This window comes from Nipponia nippon, unplaced genomic scaffold (genome assembly GCF_047370975.1).
Source record: "Nipponia nippon isolate SJK-2023a ecotype South Korea unplaced genomic scaffold, ASM4737097v1 scaffold_32, whole genome shotgun sequence".
In the NCBI taxonomy this organism is placed as follows: Eukaryota; Metazoa; Chordata; class Aves; order Pelecaniformes; family Threskiornithidae; genus Nipponia; species Nipponia nippon.
The window spans coordinates 5736643-5756343 of NW_028262350.1; the positions used below are offsets into that span (position 1 = coordinate 5736643).

General features: G+C 64.9%; 1 protein-coding gene across 3 annotated transcripts; it reads right to left on the reverse strand.

Annotated features, from left to right (window-relative positions):
• Window positions 1-2736: 2736 nt before the first annotated feature.
• On the reverse strand, window positions 2737-19598 carry FMNL1 (formin like 1). 3 transcript variants are annotated; one of them, XM_087770115.1, is made up of 27 exons: window positions 19276-19598; window positions 13063-13146; window positions 12725-12808; window positions 12570-12643; window positions 11986-12069; window positions 11633-11773; window positions 10660-10785; window positions 10298-10406; window positions 9959-10035; window positions 9780-9873; window positions 9363-9437; window positions 8750-8860; window positions 8492-8641; window positions 8297-8398; window positions 7940-8183; window positions 7414-7716; window positions 7177-7298; window positions 6496-6698; window positions 5990-6224; window positions 5824-5892; window positions 5601-5681; window positions 4991-5120; window positions 4720-4883; window positions 4377-4478; window positions 4036-4128; window positions 3759-3882; window positions 2737-2992 (listed from the first exon to the last, which is right to left on the reverse strand). In XM_087770115.1, the coding sequence occupies exons 1-27, from the start codon at window positions 19465-19467 to the stop codon at window positions 2889-2891; spliced, it is 3477 nt and encodes a 1158-aa protein (XP_087626241.1). In that variant the 5' UTR covers window positions 19468-19598; the 3' UTR covers window positions 2737-2888. The 3 variants fall into 3 exon arrangements, with proteins under 3 accessions (XP_087626241.1, XP_087626242.1, XP_087626244.1); XM_087770116.1 differs by lacking the exon at window positions 10660-10785 and having other exon boundaries at window positions 12570-12808; XM_087770118.1 differs by lacking the exons at window positions 7940-8183; window positions 8297-8398; window positions 8492-8641; ... (10 more) ...; window positions 13063-13146; window positions 19276-19598 and adding an exon at window positions 3381-3472 and having other exon boundaries at window positions 2857-2992; window positions 7414-7441.
• Window positions 19599-19701: the final 103 nt, after the last annotated feature.

Below are 19701 nucleotides of genomic sequence, written 5' to 3' on the forward strand. Positions count from 1 at the left end.
AAAAAAGGTTCTTCGTTCTCATTGCTAGTGTTTTGATACGTCATCCCAGAGAACAAGACTGGTGCCGAGTAAGGCATTTTTCAAGAAGGGAAGCCTGGTCTGGTTGAACTCTGCTGTATCTTACCCTAGTTTTGGGGGATGCAGGGAGAAGTCGCTTCTGGGTGTGAAGAGGCAGCAACAACTTTGATGGATCTGAGCACAGGATTTGCTAAATATACTGGCATCTCTCTCTGTTTCCATGTAGATAGTCCCTTTTCCTCCTCCTGTCCCAGTGCAGGCAGGGGGATTCGCTGTACTGGGAGCTGCTGAGTCTTCCCCTCGATAGCACCAAAGTAGGTCTGGGATCCAGAGGCACCGGGTTGGGCAGGCAGGGCTCTGGAGATTCGCCAGTGCTTCTGCTCGCTGTTGGTGCAGGAGCTGTTTGTCTCCACTTGGATGGTGCCTTTCTGTTAAATGGGCGCAGCGGACTGGAGGTGTGCTGGTGGCACTGCCAGGGAGCGTGCGAGGTCAGTTATCCTGAAACGTAAACCCCAAAGTGAAGGTGGGGTGGGGGCTGCTATCAGGTACCCGCTTGTACTGTGAGCACCGAAGTCGGATCAGTTGTCGGCAGAAGGAGGTGGGTGTTTTGTTGCTGTAAAGCTACAGATGGGCTTAGGGAAGCAGTAGGCCGCCTCCTGTCTCTGAGGACAGCCCGCCTGAGCAGCAGTGTAAAATCACTCGTGCTGGGCCTTTGCCCTGGGCCTTTGTGCTGGAGTTAGGCCCTCCCTGCGCCGCCTGCTCCTCGTGCCCTGGATGGCAGAAGCCGTGGCCTCCTCGCCCAAGTAGCCCCGCAGAGATGGGCACGTGTCCGTGCAGGTGCCCGGGCTCTGGTAGCCTTCTCCTCAGGGACACTTGTGTAGTCAGAAGTGGGACTGCCCCTTGGAAGAGCCACACGCCCTGGCTTTTCCCTTCTCTTGTCCTCACGTTTTCACCCATTAGATCACGGCTGCCTGGAGGCCGCCAGTCCTGGAGGGAGCTGCAGGGCCGAGCAGAGCCTTGAAGTTACCCTACCCCCAGCCCCAGGCCGGGCAAGTCAGGAACACATCTTCCACTGGAAAATGTTCAAAGGAGCACGGTCGCCACTCCTGGCAGCCCTTCCTTACGCAGGAGGTCACGCGTTGTTAGCGGAGCCTCAAGCAGTAGCTTGTGCATCCCTCCCTTCCTCCCTCCATCCTTCCCTCCATCCCTCCCTTCCTCCCTCCATCCTTCCCTCCATCCCTCCCTTCCTCCCTCCATCCCTTCATCCTTCCCTCCCTCCCTCCATCCGTCTTTTCCTCCTTCCCTCCCTCCTTCCCTCCCGCCATCCTTCCCTCCATCCCTCCCTCCATCGCAGCATCGCCCCCCCATGCAAAGCTTCACCCCGTCTCACAGACAAGTGCTTTATCCTCGGAGTCATTTTATTTCCAGTTCTGCTTTAGATTAAACGGGATTTTAATATATAAAAATAATGTATACAAATTAGCAGTCAATGTTTTACATTTCTGGCTTAAAGGCATTTATAATTTACACATTCCTTTCCCTTCCCTCCCCTTGGAGCTTGTGTGTGATACGGAGCCGGCTGGCGCTTAGCATCGTAATTACAGCAGGAAGCCGTCGCTGCTCTGGCTCACAGCGAGGACTTGCCCTGGCCTAAAAGCTGGGGCTAGCGAGAATGTACACGGCAGCCACGCGCCCTCGCAGCAGGGCGAGCGGGGGCCGTTTAACGATGTAAATGCGCTAACAGGTTAACTGGGACAGCGCGCGGTTCGGCTGTACGCAGCAGCAGCAGGGCAGGGGAGGAATCGAGTCCAGTGCGGTATCTGGAGGCTCGTGCAGCTCTGGCCTCTGTCTCCTGCGTGATTTCAGCAGTGCCCCTGCAGCGTTCGGGATCGTGGTGGTGGCTGCAGGGGCCGGAGGCTGCCTAGCACCAGCTGCATGTTGCGTCCTGCAACCGCTGGCTAACGGGGAGCAGCCTCGGGCTCCCCGAGGGCTGACGGGCACCCCTGTGTCCGAGCGGCTCCAGCCCCGACAGCGAAAGCGGATGCCAGGGCTGCAGGAGGGCAGAGCTAGCTACCAGCTTGCAGAGACCTGAGGATAGGAAATCCTTGCCCCTGCTGCTGATGTCGTAGCTACGGAGCCTCCCCTGCAGTGAGGAACAGACTCACCGGAGCCTTGGGATCCTGGGGAGGTCCTGTTTATGGGTGTTCCAGTCCCTGCTCCCGTAGCACAGAGAAATTTTAAGGAAGACGTATAAAATCACTGTAAAATAGCACCCCTGCCAGCTCCTGGGGTACGGGAAGCGCCCAGGGTGGGATCTTTGCAGCAGGTTCCTCGCTGGAGAGCAGGCGCAGCCCATGCCTGCTCGGCTCTGCAGCGGAGGAGAACGCGGGGCTCAAGGGGCCGGGGGAGATGGGGGAGATGCAGCCCTCCTCCCCTCCTGCAGCGGGAAATCAAAGGCACCAGCAAGCTGAAGAGTGGGGCACGCCGGTGCGCGGGGCTGACCCCGAGACAGGCGTGCGATGGAGCAGCTCTGGGGTAGGGATGGGGCAGCCCCTCGTTTCCTTCCGAGACAAGTTGGGGCCCTTTCTGTGCCCCCCCCTCCCTGCCCGTGCCCAGGAGGGTCCCCCAGCCCTGCCAGCCGGGGGGAGAGGAGCTCAGAGGCGTCGCTAAGCAAGCGCCGGGGGATCCCTGCGCCGGACCCACGGGCATGCGGGGTGGGAGCTGGCACGCTAAGCAGCTGGAGCAGCTAGGAGCAGGCACTGTCCCTCCGCCCCGCGTCGTCCCGGGCTGGCAGGCTGATGTCCTGGGGTCCCGTCTGCGTCGGGAGGATGGTCCTGCCCCGGTCCTGGCAGCTGCAGGGACGCCGCCGGTCACAGCGAGATGTCCGGCGTCGCCTGCAGGCTCTGCCCCGCAGCCCGTTTCTTGGCGCTGCCGCGGCCCTTGTCTGCGCGCCGGTAAGGGTTGTTCCGCAGATCTGCACCGGGAGAAAGCGCGGAGGCTGGCTGAGCTCCACCTGCCCGCCCCGGCGAAGGCTGGGACCCAGTCACCCACCACCGCCCAGGAGTCCCCCACTTGGGTACCAGCCCGGCCCGCTGCACGCAGAGACAGGAGGAGCAGCAGCTATGGCCAACCAGCCTGCGGGACCCCCTCTCTCGGCTCTTTCGGTGCCCAGCACCGCGCCGTGGGGCTGGGGCTGATGCCGTGGTGCCCCTTGGGGTTGGCTTTTGGCACGGAGCAGGGTCCAGCCAGCCTGCCACGCAGCCAGAGGTGATGATGGGCCGAGAAACCCAGGAGGGTGCCAAAGTCTGGCAGCCCCTGCCTGCGCCGTGCCCTCACCCCCAGCCCGGCTGCCCCCACGTTACCTACAGAGGACCCTCCTCGTTGAAGCTCACGTCACAGAAGAGCCGGGACGAGCGCTTGCCCGTCCGGGCCGTGAAAGGAACAGTTTTCAGAGCTGAGCAGAGCAATCCAGAGAGACAGCGAGGAGGAGGAGGGAGGAGGAAGAAGCAGAAGAGGAGGAAGAGCTATGAGACAGGGCAGAAAGCGCTCGGCAGCTTTGCCGCGTGGGATGGGAAGGTGCTACAGGTGGGTTTGGTCCCCACGATGGGGCTTGGTGGCCCTCGGCTCCAGGCTGTGACAGCCCCCCGCAGCCCCCCAACCCCGAGGGTCTCCTCGCTGGCACCGAGCGCTGGGTCTGCTGCAGGGGGACGCTCGACCGCGCACCTGAAATAATCCCTCACCTGAAATAATATCCTCGATGGCCCCGTCTTTTCCTTCGTAGATGAGCGGCTCCTTCACCATCTGCTTCTTCTTCAGCTCGGCGATCATGTCCATCTGCTGCCGCTTGGCTTTCTGGATGGGCAACTGCGGTTGGGGACAGCGCGGGGTGAATGGCGTGGCCTCCCCCACCAGCTCTCCCCCACCGGGACCTGCGTTGCCCTTCCCACCACGCAGCCCTGCTCGGGGCTGGAGCGGAGCCGCCCCACCAGGACAGAGGGACGTGTGGGGCACCTTTACCTCAGGCTGGTCCTTGCTGCCGGGGGGGCTGGATTCTGCCTCTTTGGCCGCAGCTTCTTGTTTCTTCCACAGCTCAATGTCCTGCTCTGCTTTCTTGGGAGAGGCGCAGGGAGGGTGTGCTGAGCTGGGGGGGTCCTGCCGCGGGACCGCAGCCCCCCTTCCTCCCCTCGGCAGCCCCCGGCTCACCCCAACCCAGCTCCAGCATCTCCGACCGCCCCGACGGGCAGCACTGAGCCCCATGGTCCCATGTGCGGCTTTTTCTGGTTACCCCAAAGCAGGGTCAGACCCCCCCAATCCACTCCCAACGCCCAGGAACAGGGCACCCCCCCATCCCCTCCTACCTTGTAGGCTCTGATGAAGCGCATGAACATGGGGAAGAAGGTGGTGGGGGGGCTGGTCTTGGGGTTCTCCCCAAAATACTCCACCGCCGACTCGTACGCCTCCTGCAGGCAGAGACACCCCGATCCGGGGGGCTGGGGCCGGGCAGCGGCGCCCCATCGCCCACTGCCTCCTTCCAGCCTCTCCCACCTCGCCGTCCCCCTCTGCATCCCGCCGGAGCCACGTCTCAACCGGGAGCCTCTCCCACAGGGCGGAGGTGTGAGCAGAGGGCACCCCGGGGTGTCCCCACGTAGGAATGGGGGGCCCAATCCTGCCCCACGACCCCGCGCTACCCCCAGCACCCACCTTGGCGGTTTTGCTGTCAGCCTGCAGCTTCTCCATCACCTCTGAGTTGACCTTGAGGAATTCCTTGAGCACGAGGCTGTCGTCCTGCCGCATGAACTCCTTGCGGGTCAGCTCCATCCCCTGCTGCAGGCTCCGCACGTCCTGCAACACGCTGTCCAGGGAGACTGCGGGGAGGGCGAGCAGCGCCGGGGTCAGGGCAGGCTCCGAGAGCCCCCGCGCCAGGGCTGCAGCCTGCCGCGACCCCCCCCAGCCCGGTTCCCGCGGGTGCTACCTGTGCCCGCCTTGTCGAGGAAGTGCAGCTCGGTGTGGAAGCCGGTCAGCTCGGGGTACTTCTCCGTGATCACCCGCACCAGGTAATGCAGCAGCGTTTGCTTGCGGTCCGTCGACTTCATCTCCAGGAGCTGGGAGAGAGCAGCGTCAGCCCCGACCTGCATCCCACCATCCCACCTCACCCCTGCTCAGGGCAGGCTCTGGTGGCCCTCCATCCCCACGGTTCTGCATCGCTCCGTCCCCACGGTTCTGCATCCCTCCATCCCCGTGGCTGGTTCCCATCTTCCTCCACCCCCACAGCTGGTCCTTGCATCCCTCCATCTCTCCATATCTGCTCTCTGCATCCTTCCATCCCCACCGTTAGTACTTGTGTATCTCCATCCCTTTAGCTCCTCCCCAGCCCTATAGATGGTGCCTGCATCCCTCCATCCCCACAGCTGAATCCCATCTCCCTCCATCCCCACGGCTGGGCCTTGCATCCTTCTGTCCCCACAGCAGGTTCCCAAGCCCCTCCATGGCTACAGCCGGTCCCTGTGTCCCTCCGTCCCCGAGGCTGGTCCCTGGGCAGTGACAGTGCTCCAGGACACCGGGCAGCCCCGCGCCAACCCTACCGCATCGAGGCTCTGCAGCCGGAAGCCGTAGGCTGCCCCGCGCTTGCTGCTGTTCATGTAGTTCCCGAAGGCCAGGACAATCTGCGGAGACACAACGGCTCGGGGACACAACCCGGCACGGATGGGGCACCCCGGGGGGGGCACAGTGACTACACGCACCCTGCGTGCACCCGTCCCAGCCCAACGTCCCCCCATCAGGGCCACCGCCCCCCAAACTCCTCACCTCAAGAATGTTGCGCAGTTTGCTGGAGGACTTGAGGGACATGGAGGCGGCGATGATGGCGTTGAGTTGCTGTGGGTGGGAGGAGAAGCGCTGAGTCTCGCTGCAGATGGATGCCACCCCCTCGCAGCCCCCCACCCACAGCCACCCCGTGCCCCCCAACACCCACCGGCATGAGCAGCTGGGCCGTGTCATTGAAGTTGCCCAGGAAGATCATGACGTTCATGCGCTCGGCCAGGCGCGGGATCTTGCTGAAGCGGATCATGAACTGGTCCTCATCCGAGAGCTCCTCCAGCGGCTTCTGCTCCCGCTCGAACTTCCCGATGAGCGTCCGCTCGTACTCGGTGGGTAGGAAGCGCAGCAGCAGCTCCAGAAAGTCGAGGCTCAGGGCTTGCTGGTCATACCTGCGGGTGGTGGGAAACCACCCTGTCACCCATGGCTGGTTCCCATCTTCCCTTCATCCCCACAGCTGGTCCTCGCATCCCTCCATCTCTCCATATCTGCTCCCCGCATCCCTCCGTCCCCATGACTGGTTCCCATCTGACCTCCATCCCCAAGGCTGGTGCCATCACCCCTCCAACCCCAGCACACCCTGCACCATCCCGACCCCTTGGCATAGCTGGGCTCGCGTCCGACCTTCTCCTGATCATCTCCCATCAAGGAGGGGACACTCACATCTCGATGGCTGTGCAGATGTCCTGGATGCTGCGGCCGCCCTTGCGGAGGGTAATGGCCAGGTTCTTGGCTCGGTTGGACTCCATGAGGGTGACCTTGCTGGGAGCCTTCTGCGTGGCCTTCACCTTGAGGGCACTGATGTCCAAGCCAGGGCCTTGCGCCTTGGTCTTGAACTGCTCCTCAAAGTCACTCATGTCCAGCTCCTGTGGGGAGACAGGGCTGAGGGCACGGCAAGGAGGCGACACAGGACATCTGGGATGGGGACGGGGCCAGAGGACCAGGACGAGGGGGAGAGGAGTGAGAGGATGAAGGTGGGGCAACTGGATGAGGTCAAGTTGAAGGGATGAGGATGGAGCAAGGGGACAAGGACAGGGACAGGACAAGGGGACAGGGAGGGGGTAAGGAGGGGATGAGGGGACCAGAGGATGAAGATGAGGAAGAAGACAGGACAGGCTGTGAGGATGAGGATGGAGCAAGGGGACAAGGATGGGGTGACAGGAGAAGGATGGCAGACCCCATGTTGTCCCTCTCCACGGCCCCAAGGAGCTGCTCCAACCTCCAGCTCCTCCAGCAGCCACGTGGCACCACGGATGGGTGCAGGGTGGTCACGGGGGCGACCTCAGCACGGGCGCGGTGCGGACGCTGCACCCGGACCCCCCCCGGACCCCGCCGTGTCCTCACCTGCAGCACCTTCTCGTCGTTGAGCTCGGTGAAGACGGTGCCATCGATCTGGCTTGGCTTCAGTGCCACCCAGTTGAAGACGGGCATGCGAAATTTGGTCTGGATCGGCTTCTTCACCTTCACTGCAGGGTGACGGGGAGGGGGCACACGTCACGGGGTGGGGGGGTCCCAAACGCACCCCAGGGTGCCCCCAGCCCTCGCCTGGGGCCGTCCCCACCGTCCCTGGGCCACACTCACCTGAACCGCCGGCGGCTTGGGGGGCACCCGGCGCGGCTGGGAGCTCCCCACCGAGGGGTGGGGGTGGTGGAGGGGGGGGACGGGGCCCTCCAGCCCCCCGGGGGTGGTGGGGGTGGGGGTGGCACTTGGGCACCCGGGAGTGGAGGGGCTGGGGGGGGGCCGGTGCCCGCGGGCAGCGGGGGTGCGGGGGGCAGCGGGGGGCCGGGTTCAGCCCCCGGCAGCGGTGGGGGGGTGGAGGTGGGGGGGCCGGGGGGGCGGCGGGTGCCGGGGGGGGAGATGGGGCCGGAGCCAGAGCCGGAGCATCTGCAACGGAAAGAAGACGTGGGTGAGATGGCGGCACAGCAGGGCACGGTGCCACCGCCACGTTCCCTCTGCCACCGAGTGACGCCGCGTCCCTGGGCACATCCCCACACCCCTGCCTCAGTTTCTCTCCCCAGAGACACGCTGCCACCCCTCCTCTGTGCCGGGTGTCCCCACTGGGAAGGGGACATCATGGGCTGCCACCGTCCCCCCGCACCCGTGGTACCTGTGCCGGTGGCAGTGCTGGTGGCGGTGCTGGTGGTGGTGGCCTCTCCGGTAACCACGGGGGCTGCTGGGGTTTCTATGACGACGGGGACAATTTCGATGGCGACATCTCCATCAGGCCCACGCAGGATCTGCACCAACCCCTTCTCCTCCAGCTCCGCCAGCCGCCGCTCCAGCGCCAGCCGGTAGGAATCCTGGGGCTGCGGGGCCGGTGGGCTGGGTGGCCGCGGTGGGCTCAGCTGCTCCTGCAGTGGTGACAAGCCCCGGCACATCACTGGTGTCCCACTGCACCCCTTAAACCCCGCTCCCCCAGGCACCCATCCCTTCCTCCAGCACCGTAGCACCCACGGGTGCTCACCCGCAGCGCCTCCAGCTCCCGCCGCGCCTGGCTCAGCTGCTTCTCCAGCTCCGCTATCTTGGCCATGGAGTCGTTCTCCGCATCCTGCAGCTTCTCTGTCAACTGCGGGGGAATGAGGTGACGTCGCTCAGCCCCATCCCCGTCCCTCCCTCGGGGCTTGCGTCAGCAGCTCCTGCCCACGCGCCCACGTCCCACCTGGTTGACGTGCTCCTGCAGCTCCTCCATGTGCTCCAGCACGGCCGTCTTGGTCTCCGAGTCCTCCAGCATGGCACCCACGTCAAAGACGTTGTCCAGGTAGGCTTGGATCTGCACCTGCAGCTTGTCGCTCTCGGTGAGACGGAGGGTCTGCCATGGGACAGCCGGTGGCACCGTCACGGCCAATGGCAACCCCCCCAGCACCTACCCCACCTCCGGCATCGGGGCTCAGCACCAGGGCGGTGCAGGATCACCCACCTCCAGGTAGTGGTCCAGCCCCAGGTGGGTGAACTCGTACTGCAGGAAGACGCGGAAGTTCATGTTCTCCACAGAGTGCACCACGATGTTGATGAACTGCATGCAGGCCACCTGTGGGACGGGCACAGGCTCAGCACAGCCACTGGCACGGCACTATGGCCCGGTAGTCCTTGGGGACACGGTGCCCTGGGGATTGCGCAGTGTTTCAGTGGCCCCTGGGGACACGGTGCCCCTGGGGAGTGCATGGTGGTTTCACAGCCCAGGGGACATGGGGACCTGGGGAAGGACGAGCAGCTCAGCAGCCCTTGGGGACATGATGCCCTGGGGACAGCACAGTGGCTCAGCAGCCCCTGGGGACATGCCACCCTGGGGACAGCACGGCAGCTGAGAAACCCTTGGGGACGTGATGGCCTAGGGAGAGCCTGGTGGCTCAAGCAGCGCTTGGGGACACGATGCCCTGGGGACAGCACAATGGCTTGGCAGCCCTTGGGGACACAGTGCCCTGGGGACAGGATGGTGGCTTGACAGCCCTTGGGACACAGCACCCTGGGGATGGACCCAGGGGACACAATGCCCTGGTGATGGCGGAGCAGCAGCCCCGCCAGCCGCTCACCATGAAGTCGATGTTGGTGTCGTCATTTCGGAAATACTCCATCAGCTTCTCGAAGCGGTTCTTCTCCCCGCAGACCTGGGGTGGGAGCATGGGCCTGAGGGCCAGGAGGGACACGGCCAGGGTGGGCACCCAGGGGGTAGCGGGGCAGGAGGCACCCGCTGGTGACACCGTCCCAGCCCTGCCGGGTGCTGCCTAGCGCCTGGTCCAGCTGGGACATGGCCCTGGGGACACGTGCTGGCATGGGGACATCAAGCCCAACAGCCAGAGCATCCCCGCGCGAGTCATGGGATGGGCATTTTTAGGATGGAGGATGCCCTGATGCTGCAGGGCTCTGCCACACATAGGGAAACTGAGGCACAAAGCCAGCCGGAGCACGCGCGTCAGCGTGGTGACCACGTGTCCCTGCTGGGGACTCACCTCCTTGAAGTTGTCGAAGGCGGCCAGGATGATGTCATGGCCACCTCGGACCAGGCAGACGGCGGCCAGCAGCTCCAGCACCAGCGCCTTGGTCCTGCGGAGACACGGGGCATGAGGGGGTCGGGGCCATGGGGCGGGCAAGGGGACGGAGGGACAGGAGGACAGAAGACAGGTCCTACCTGGCATTCTTGTTGTTGAGGCTCAGGGTGATCTCATTGACACAGGCTGGGTGGTTCATCACCAGGCTGAAACCAGACTTGGGGGGGGCGCGGAAAGAGCATTAATGGGGTTGTGCATCCTCCTGTCCCCACCCCAGGGATGCTCCAGGACCTTGGGACGTCCCCATGCCACGTCCCCACCAGACATGACGTTGAGTGAGGACATCTCGGAGCAAGGGGATGGAGAACGGGTCCCATCCCACCCCAACCCTGACCCTGAAGATGGTCCCGCAGGCTTTTGGGGAGCCCCAGGTGGGTCCCCAAGGTCCTTGGGTCCCCAAGGATGCTGCCCTCTCACACCTGGTAGTTCATGATGGCACGGAGACACATAATGCAGACGTGGACATCGTCCTTCTGGCTGACGAGGCGGGAGTTCCTCAGCGCCTTCTTGCTGTGCGAGGGGTTCAGCCTGGGCGGACGAGAGGGCGGCTGAGCGGGGGCCGGGGGACAGCCGGGGGGCGCAGCGCAAGCGGGGAGGGGGCAGCGCATGGGTGGGTGGCAGCAGGGGCTGAGGGACACCAGGGGACCTGGGTGATTGCACCCCCACAGGACAGAACCCCATGTCCGTGCCCGTCTACAAGCCCTTGGGCTGGTGGGGTGGTGGTGGGGGTGGGATGGAGGTTGGGTGCCCCTCGTGCACACAGGTGGTCTCGGAGGCTCACCGGGGCGGGCAGGAGCTGCCGGGTGACCTGGGGCTACTGTCCCCATCGCTGCCCGGGGCGCTGCAGGGGACGCTGGGGTGGACGTGGCGGAGGAGGGTGTGGAGGTGCTGGTTCGAGAGGCAGCAGCTGGAGGCACGTTAGAGCCTGCAGGACAGGAGGGAGAAATGGGGCTCTCATGTGGCCCCTGGGACACCTGGGCTTGGGGACACGGGTAGGGGACAAGGGCTGGGACCCCCCGTGGGTGCCACGTCACTCCTGACCTGTCCCTGGGGCTCGGGGGGACACCCCGGCTCCTCCGGAGCTGCTGGCAGGCGGCAAGGGACCCCCGAGGTGCCACGTTACGGCTCCCGGGGTGACCGTGGCTGAGTGTCCCCTGGGACCCCCCTGCCTGCCGAGGATGCCCCACAGGCACCGTCCCCAACACCGGTGACCGGCAGCGGGGTCCCACCGGGGCGTCCCCGTCCCGCCAGCGCCCCGGCCCCGTCACCTACCGTCAGTGCGTCCCCCGGCAGCGTGCAAGAGAAGAGCGGGGTTAGAAGGGGGCTGCGGGGGTGAGAGGCGCCAAGCGAGAGCCACCGGCCACCGGGACCGGCTGCGGGGGCGCAGGCCCGTTCCTCCGCCCCGGTTTTAAACCCGGGGGTTTTGGGGATTTGCTCCCCCAAAATCTCAAGCACCTCCAATTTTTGCTTATTCATGGGTTTTACCCAGAGCATCCCACAACCGTGGCGGTGCTGAGCTGGGGGCACTGATCCAGCCCAGCTCCAGGCAGGGTTTATCCCTTGCGCACACACATGGGGACGTGGCTTTGTGTGTGTCCCCCCCCAGCACTGTGGACCCATTTTTAGGACCAGGCCTGCATCTCCCTGCCAAACCCCTCTCCGAGCACGGCGCGGCAGGGGGTGCAGCGAGGCAGAGAGCGGGGGGACACGGCGCAGGGATGGGGGGACGTGGGTGGCACAGGACCATGCGTTACCTGACGGTGAGGTGCCGCACTTTGGAGGAGCCCTGGGTGGGGGACAAGGAGTTGCTTTTGCTCAGGTCCTCCAGCGACCGCTCCAGGACCTTGCCCTTGTCGGAGCCTGGGCTGCCGTTCTCGGTGCTCTCCATGTCGTACCTGGAGGCCCATGGGGACATCGGTGCCTGCCGACAGGGGCAGGCACCCCCCTGGGGTCCCCAGCGCTGGTGACGTTGGGGATGCTCTGCTCAACCCCAGCCACAGAGCATCTGTAGCTCCATCGCTCCGATGGTGGGGTCCCCCCAGCCCCTCCGAGTCCCAGGGGAGGCTGATCCCAGCCTTGGGGAAGGGGCGCCCGGTTGGGGACATACGTGACGGAGCACTGGGCGAAGGCGAGATACTCCAGCAGCACGTCCAGCCCCTTGTTCTCCTCGTTGAGGAACTCCTGGACCCAGCTGGGGGGTGCAGGGGGTTAGTGGGCTCCGCCAGCCCTCCTCATCCTCCCTTCTCCCTTTCCAGACCCTCAGCGAAGCCACCCCCTGGTCAGAGGTCCCGAGCGAGGGTGGGACACCCTGGGGACAGGAGGTGGCAGCATGAGCTGGCATCTCTCCGAGGCAGGTGGGTGCCATAGTGACCCCTGCTCCTGATGCCTGGGGGGACACAGCTGCCACCACTGCCACTGCTGCCACCACGACAGGACAGCCCAGCCCTGGGTGGCACCCACGGCTCAGCACGCACCACACCGCAAGGGGCCAGGGCACCCCGGGTGGGGACCAGAGAGACAAAATGGGGTTCGGGTCCTACAGCGCCCATGGCACAGCCAGCTGCTTCGGCACCCCCGTCCTCCCATCAGAGCCACCCCAGAGGGGCAGGATGAGGCCACCAGCCTCCACATCCCGCTGTCACCCCAGCACGCCAGTGACAATGAGGCCACCCCCAGGTCTCCCTTCCTTACCCAATGTAGTTTGTTCTCAAGGAAATCTCCAGCTCCCGGAGCACCTGCGTCGACTCCTGCACTCGCCTCTTGAACTGGGGGACGGGGAGAGCCGTTGGCACCGTCCCTGCACCCAAGCCGGGATGGGGACAAGGGGCAGAAGGGGGAGCCCTCACCTTCCTGCTTACGCCACCCGTGTCCAAGTAGCTCTTCAGCTTCTGGATGTAGGCGGATGGTGGGTTTTTCACCTGGAAACGCTCCTACGAGCCCCGGAGAGAGGCTGAAACCGGGCCACCCGTCCGTGGCACGGGGACATGCCACCATCCCCGCGGCAGCCACCGTGTCCCTGTCCCCACCCCTCGCGCTGCACCAGTGTTTAATCAGGTTAATAAGGTGCTGTATCGCTAACGGAGATGGATGTCAGCGCTCGGCACGTGCCGGGTTGATGCCCACACCACGAGTAGCGCTTGGGGACAGGGATGGCACTGGGGACACCGTGACGCCCAGACCTCACCTGGTCGCAGATGAGCTCCCACTTCTTCTCATTGTCGTACTGGTTGAGCAGCTCCATCTTGTCCGGGGGCAGGTTCATGGAGTTCTGCGGGGTGAGGGGTGTCAGGGCTGGGGGTCACCCCCAAACACACCCCCCGGGGCTGTAGCGCCCGCTGCTCGCCCAGCACCGGGTGTCCTTGCTCAGCGGTGGGGTGATGGGGACAGGGGTGGGAGGACGGGGGTGCTACCATTCCCAGGATGTTGGCATCCCACCAGCCCATCAGCAACGTCCCCACCTGGGGTTCCCCGAGGCGGAGGGCAGGGGGTGTTAGTGGGGGACAGAAGGGAAAACTGGGCCCATCCATTCATGTCATGAGTGCACAACACTCCTGGCCTCAGCCAGCCCAGTTCCGGCAGAGCCACTTGGGGTGAGGGACAGGGACACAGGCTGGTGACACAGCTGAGGAACCCAGGAGTCTGGGCCCCGCTCGAGGGTGACGGTCACCTCCGAGTCCCCCCCGCTGCGGGTGCAAGATGAGCCTGGCTGGTGAAATCAGTGTTTCTTTAAAGACATGATGTCAGGGCAGGGTCTGGCGTGTCACCACATCCCTCCGTGCCACTGTTGCACAACCCTGGCCCCCGCCGCTCCCCCAGGGCCGCCCCGGCAGGATGCGACATGGTTTCCGCTCTCCGAACGGCACGGGGCAGCTGCCAAAACTGCTCTGCACTGCGGCTGGGGGCTCCGGGAGGCCCTGGGTGCAGCTCCTGCCTCTGGGTGCTCGGGGACACAGCGCGTCCACCATGGGGTGACCAGCAGAGCCTTTAATGGGGCACCCACCATGGAGCTGGGAGCTCAGCTCGGGTCATGGCTGATTTATTTTCCCAAAAGACCCATTTCTTGGTGATCCGGCCTCCAGGGAAAAGCAGGAACTGAGGCTGCTGCTGGCCCGGAGAGCCTGGGCAAGCTGGCACGATGGCACGGGGAGGCGATGCGCCGCCCCAAGTCACCCTTAACCTCCAGTTTTGGGGTCCCCTGATGCTGAGGATGGGGATGTGAGGTGCACGCACCCCTGGGACACACACATCCCTGGGGAAAAGGCATCTCGCAGGGGTTTGGTTGCTCACTGAGGAGCAGGTCCAAGAGGAGAGGTGCCACAGTGACGGGCCTGAGAGGAAACCTCACCACCCGCTTCCACCAAGGACCTGTCGAGCAGCTTTCACAAGAAGCCAAAGCCAGGAGACGTGGGTGGAGAGGAGCCAGCGCTGGGCTGGATTTGGCCGGGGATGGCTCGCACAGAGAGCTGGGCAGGGAGGGTAAAATTAGGCTGCAGGGTCAGAAATAGCCTCGTTGCAAAGCCGTCGGTGCTGCATCGGAGCTGCCAGGTGGGTCCTGGGACCGGCAAGGTGGCAGCAGCACCTGGATGTCCCCTTTGCTGGGGAGCCCTGTCCCCGTGGTCCCCAAGCTGTCATCCTTGGGATGGATGAGACCCCCCAGAAGGGTCAGGCCAAGGGGCAGGGCTGTGCCAAGAGGGACCACACACCCAGACACCCCACCCAGGGCTCTGGCAGCACCCGTGGCACCCTCTGTGGGATGCTCTGTTGGGTGCCCTCAGCAGAAAGGGGATGGTGGCACCCACCACGTGGACCACCTCTTCCAGAGACCATGTGTGGGACCCGGAAAGACCAGGACCAAGCGTCACCGGTGGGACAGGACCTCCCATGGGCCCCCTGCCATGAGGATGCAGGCGGGGCAGAGGGATGCCGGGGACATGCCTATGGAGGTGGCTCTGCCACCGAGCCCCACGGTCCCTTCCTCGCAAGCAGGGCTGGGCCGGGCAGCAGGATGTGGCACGGTTCGGGTACAAACTGGGCGGTGGCTGCATCCCACCACGGCCCCGGGCAGGCACGTGGTGCCGGCGGGGAGGAAGTGGCTCCGTTGTGGTCCCCGGCGTCAGCCGGCAGCGCGAAGAAACTGGTTCTCATTTCCTGCTGGGGAGGGGGGAACCGGCGCTGTGGGAGGTGTGGGGCAGGGTGGGGAGTGTGGGGCAGAGCGGGTGACGTGGGTCCGGGTGGGAGACGTGGGGCAGGGCAGCAGCCCAGCACCCCAGAGGTGGCAGAGGAAGGACTTGGCCTTCCTCCTCCTTGGCTGCCAAAGATGGAGGGGCCACGGGGCCCCCAGCAGCCACATCCCACCTCCCGTCACCCAGCACCCTCCAGCCAGCACTCAGCACCCTCATCCCACCCTGGCGTGGGGCTTCCCCATCTCCCCCCACAGCCTGCCAGCAGCGTCACAGCCACCGCGGTACTGAACTGCCACCAAATGTCCTCCACCAACCCTCCTGGGACACGAGGGGCCACGCAGCCCCCGGTGCCATCCCACCCCTGCCTGCCGCCAGGATGCGGCCGGCCGGGACCCCCCCATCGCAGGGTGGGTTTGTTGCAGGGTTGAGCTGGGCTTAACCCAAGACCAGAAACTAAGACTGGGGGAGGCAGAGCAGCTCCTACATCATTTTCCGGTACGAAAAGACCTTTTCATATCGCAGCACCCACAGCGCCGGGGCTGCCGATGGCGGGGGGGTGGAGCTATTTTGGGTGTCAGACACCTTCTTTTTGTTCCGCACGCGAGCAGGCAGAGCTGAACAGAGCCGGGCTCTGCACCAAACCTCAGCACAAAAAATTCAAAGCATCCTTTACGGAAGTGTTTGCTCTGCAAAACACCGACGGGCTCGAGTGAAAACCACACTGAACCACGGGAGCATCGTTTCTGGGGCACGTGGGGGATGCGCATCCACGGAGCGGGGATGGAAAGCGTCGATGGCACGTGGCACCGGAGAGCATCCCGGTGCGGACATCGGGTACCAACCCTGCCCGCCGCAGGGAAGGGGCCGCAGCAGCCCCGAGATGGCGGTTTAGGGGCTTCCACCAACCGGTTGGCCACGGGAAAGACTAATGTCACCGAGTGCCCGGGCTGGCGGCTGATGGACCACACCACTCCTGGGATGCCCCATCCCTCATGGCCACGGAGCGCGATGCTCCCACCCAAGGGGGTCTGGGGCATGCCCAGCCCTGCGGTGTCCCCTACAGTGACCCCGACTGCCACCAGACCCATCCTCCTGCCTCTTCCCAAGGCTCAGCACCGGGCATCCAGCAGGATCAGGCCCACCCAGGGCTCACCCAATGCCCAGCGTGCAGCAAGCCGGGCTGGGCAATGCTCCCAGGACCAGCTCATCCCACCAGGGAGTCTCCCTGGATCCAGCCGGGTCCCAAACCCGCCATGTGCCAGGCAGGGACAAGCCGGCGGAGGAGCAGACGGGTCCCTGCCGATGGCCAGATCCTGCTGCGAGGGCGGCGAGGAGCGGGCTAAGGGATGAGCGGCCGCTACCGCCTGCTGCTCCCGGCTCTATTTTAAGAACAAGCAGAAGCTGCTGTCAGCACAGGCTGGGGAGATGAGCCTGATCCAGCCACCGCGCCCGCATCCCCACCGGGTGCCTGCCTGCCCACCCTGCGCCCGTGCCCGGGGGGATCCCTGCGCCGGGGTGCGCCCCTATGTCAGCCAGGGCTGGGTCCAGGCATCCGGGGGGATCCCTGCACTGAGACGCTCTCCTGATTCAGCCAGGGCTTGCTCCGGCCCCGTATGGCAGCCCTCAGCTCACAGGCCGCTTCCCTCCCTACCCAGGGCACGCGTACCCCGTGGGGACACCCCACCGCCGCCCCCCAGCCGGACCTGGCCACCATGCCGGGATTGGACTGGGGATGGATCCAGCAAAAAGCCGAGCATCAGTTTTCTTTCCTGGTTGAGCTAAGGCCAACACCACGGCCAGGGCTCGCTGGTGACCAGTCCCCGACCACTGAGGCCAACAGCACATCTGCAAACATCTGCAGCGGTGACGTTTGCCGCGCTCTCCCCCAGGTCCCAGGAGAAGGAGCAGCAGCAGAGCCCCTGCCAGCAAAACCTCCTGGCCGGAGCAGTCCCCGTCCCCATCAGCCACCGTCCCCAAGGCTCCAGCCGAACCCCCCCAGCTATTTTCGGCTCCACCACACCCTCCACTCACAATTTCGTTTGTATATTCCCGATTGCTACCTCTTGACCTGCACAGAGGGGGAAAAAATCCCGACTCCTCCAAGCGGGAGCATCCGAACATCCCCATTCCGGCAGCAAAGATGCTCTCCTTCCTCTGCTCCATCCCAAAAAGCCACCTTGGCACATCCCAAACCGCTTGGCACGGGGACAACCCTCCCGTCGCTCTGCCAAAGCGGCATCTGCCACGGCACCCTCACTGGGAAGAAGCCAACTTTTGGGGAATAAACCTAAATTCCCCATTTCTCAGCATGTGGTGGGTTATCCGTCCTCTTCCCGGCGGCGGTCTGGATCCCCCAGACTCCACCGTTGACTTTTCTGCCAGGCTTTGCCCCACCAGCTCTCCCAGTTTGGGATGTCCAGCCCAAAACTGGTATGCGCTGACATGCTCTCACAACATCGCCATGGCAACATGCCAAATCCGGATTGTGCCCCACCGGGAGATTCCCAACCCATCACCTCCTGCTCCATCACTGATCTCACAAGCTCAGGAGGTGGAAAAATTGAATCCTGAGTCAAGGAACGTGGCCGGGGTGGGTGAGGGCGGAGGGACCCCCCCTGTCCCCGACCCCCGGGAGTCCCGCTGCCCCCCCGGCCACGGTGAGGGGGAAGGGAACCTGCGAAAGGAGGAAGCGAGATTGGGACAGCCGATTTCACAAGATGTTCCCGTCTGGCCAAAACTCAGCCCCCTGGGTGCCCCCCGGCTCCCAGGAAAGGGCTTTCCCTCGGGATGGAGGAGGCCCGGGTGGCGGCGAGGGCCTAGAGCAGCGCTTTCCCCTTTTTCTGCTCATTTTTTGGCTTAAGGTTTCCAACCTGCTGCCACCCAGCCAGACGGAAAGCGCCGTTTCCTGAGGCCTCGCACAGCAGCGGAAGCACCCCGAGGTCCCCGGCCACCCGTCCCCGCCTGCCACCGCCGCTGCGGCACCCAGGAGCCATCACGGGTGCCGCCACCCAGCTCAGCCACCCACCGCCCTCCGCACCCCCAGCGACGGGCGTCCCACGGCAAAGCCCCCTCCCTGGGGACTCGGGGGGTCCCATGCGGATCCCCGCCTTGCAAAGCCCTTCACCATCATCCCCCCACGGCCGCGCCGAGCCGGAGCTGATGCTGCCAGTGGCGGCGAAGCGGCAGCGGCTCCGGCTGCGATGCCTCTCCCCAAATAATACTCCTATAAACACCACGAGATAAAAAAAGCTTCCAAATAATTAGCACTCGGGGCTGGGATGGTGAATCCCACCGAGCAGATCCCGGCACGTCGGCATTGGCGGGAGCTTTTGCCCACGGCCGCTCCCGGCACAGGGTCGGCAAACGGGCTCCATCTCTCACCGGGGGGCCAAGGGATTAAAGCAGCAATTTTTTTCCCCACTCCCAGGCTGATCCTCCACCACGGAGCATTTTTGGGGAGGGCATGGCTACGGGATGGAGCGCTCCCCGGCTCCCGTGGTGGGACCGCAGCCGGCACGGCGCGAAGGTCACGGCCGGCCGGCCCCGCTCAAGGACAGAGGGGAGCGAGCGGGAGCTGATCTCCTGCAGCTCCGAGCGTTTCAAGGAGCTGCCATCCCACGGGAACGCGGCTTCGGCATCGCCCGCTGCTCACCCCACGGCCGCAGCCAGGGAGGCCGGAGCGATGCCGGTGGTTTTCCCCGGGGAGAACGGCACCGGGGAGGAGGTGAGCCGAACGCTTTGACATCCGCCGCACCGGCTGCCTGCGGCACGCTGCCGACTCCGGGCCCTGCCGCCGCCGGCTCCCCGCCATGGCGGAGCGTCCCCGGGAGCCGGGGTCACCCCAACAGTTTAGGGCCGGATCCCCCCCCACCGTGAGAGCAGTGGGGGAGGCAGCGCCGGGTACAGAGCGGCCCCTGGGCAGGGCCGAGCATCCCCGGGAGTAGCGGGGTGGGAGGGGGGAAATTATTGTTAATAATAAAAATTAATAATAATAATAATAATAATAATAATAATAATAATAATAATAATAATAATAATAATAATAATAATAATAATAGAAGAATAAAAGACTAATAAAAGAAAGACTAAAAGAATAAAAAGGAAGTAATGGTAGGATAACGAAATGGCATGCTAATTAGCCAGTAAGATGGAGCGGGGCTGCCGAGGCCGCGGCGCAGCGCGGGCAGGGTCCCCAGCCCCCCGTCCCCGCTCACCAGGACGCGGCCGAAGCGCTCCTCCAGCTCGGCGGCGGCGGGCATCGGCTGCCGGGCGGGCGGCGGGGCGGCGGCGGCGGCGGCGGGGGGGGGCCCCGGCAGGCGGTGGTCGCGGTGGTCGCGGTGGTCGCGGTGGTCGCGGCTCTCCCGCCCCGCGGCGCCCCCCTCCATGCCCCCGGCCGCGTTGCCCATGGCGGGGGTGCGGGAGCGCCGGAGCGGCGGGGCCGGGGCCGGCTGCGCTTCGGGTTAATTCTCCTCCTTCCCCCGCCTTCGCCGCCGCTGCTCCTCGGCGATCGCAACTTCTCCGGGGCGTTGTTGCGCCGGCAGCGCCTCCCCCCGCCCCGGCCCCGGCCCCGGCCCCGGCCCCGGCCCCGGCCCCGGCCCCCGCCCCGGCACCTGCCGCCCCGCCCGGCGCAGCGCCCCCGC

Excerpts from the sequence above, each read along its gene's own strand:
- FMNL1 (XM_087770115.1), bottom strand. The coding sequence starts at position 19,467 with ATGGGCAACGCGGCCGGGGGCATGGAGGGGGGCGCCGCGGGGCGGGAG. Across the intron at positions 4,884-4,990 it reads CCTCGACAAGGCGGGCACAG|TCTCCCTGGACAGCGTGTTG; the intron begins GTAGCACCCGCG and ends CCCTCCCCGCAG. Across the intron at positions 4,129-4,376 it reads GCTTCATCAGAGCCTACAAG|AAAGCAGAGCAGGACATTGA; the intron begins GTAGGAGGGGAT and ends GCCTCTCCCAAG.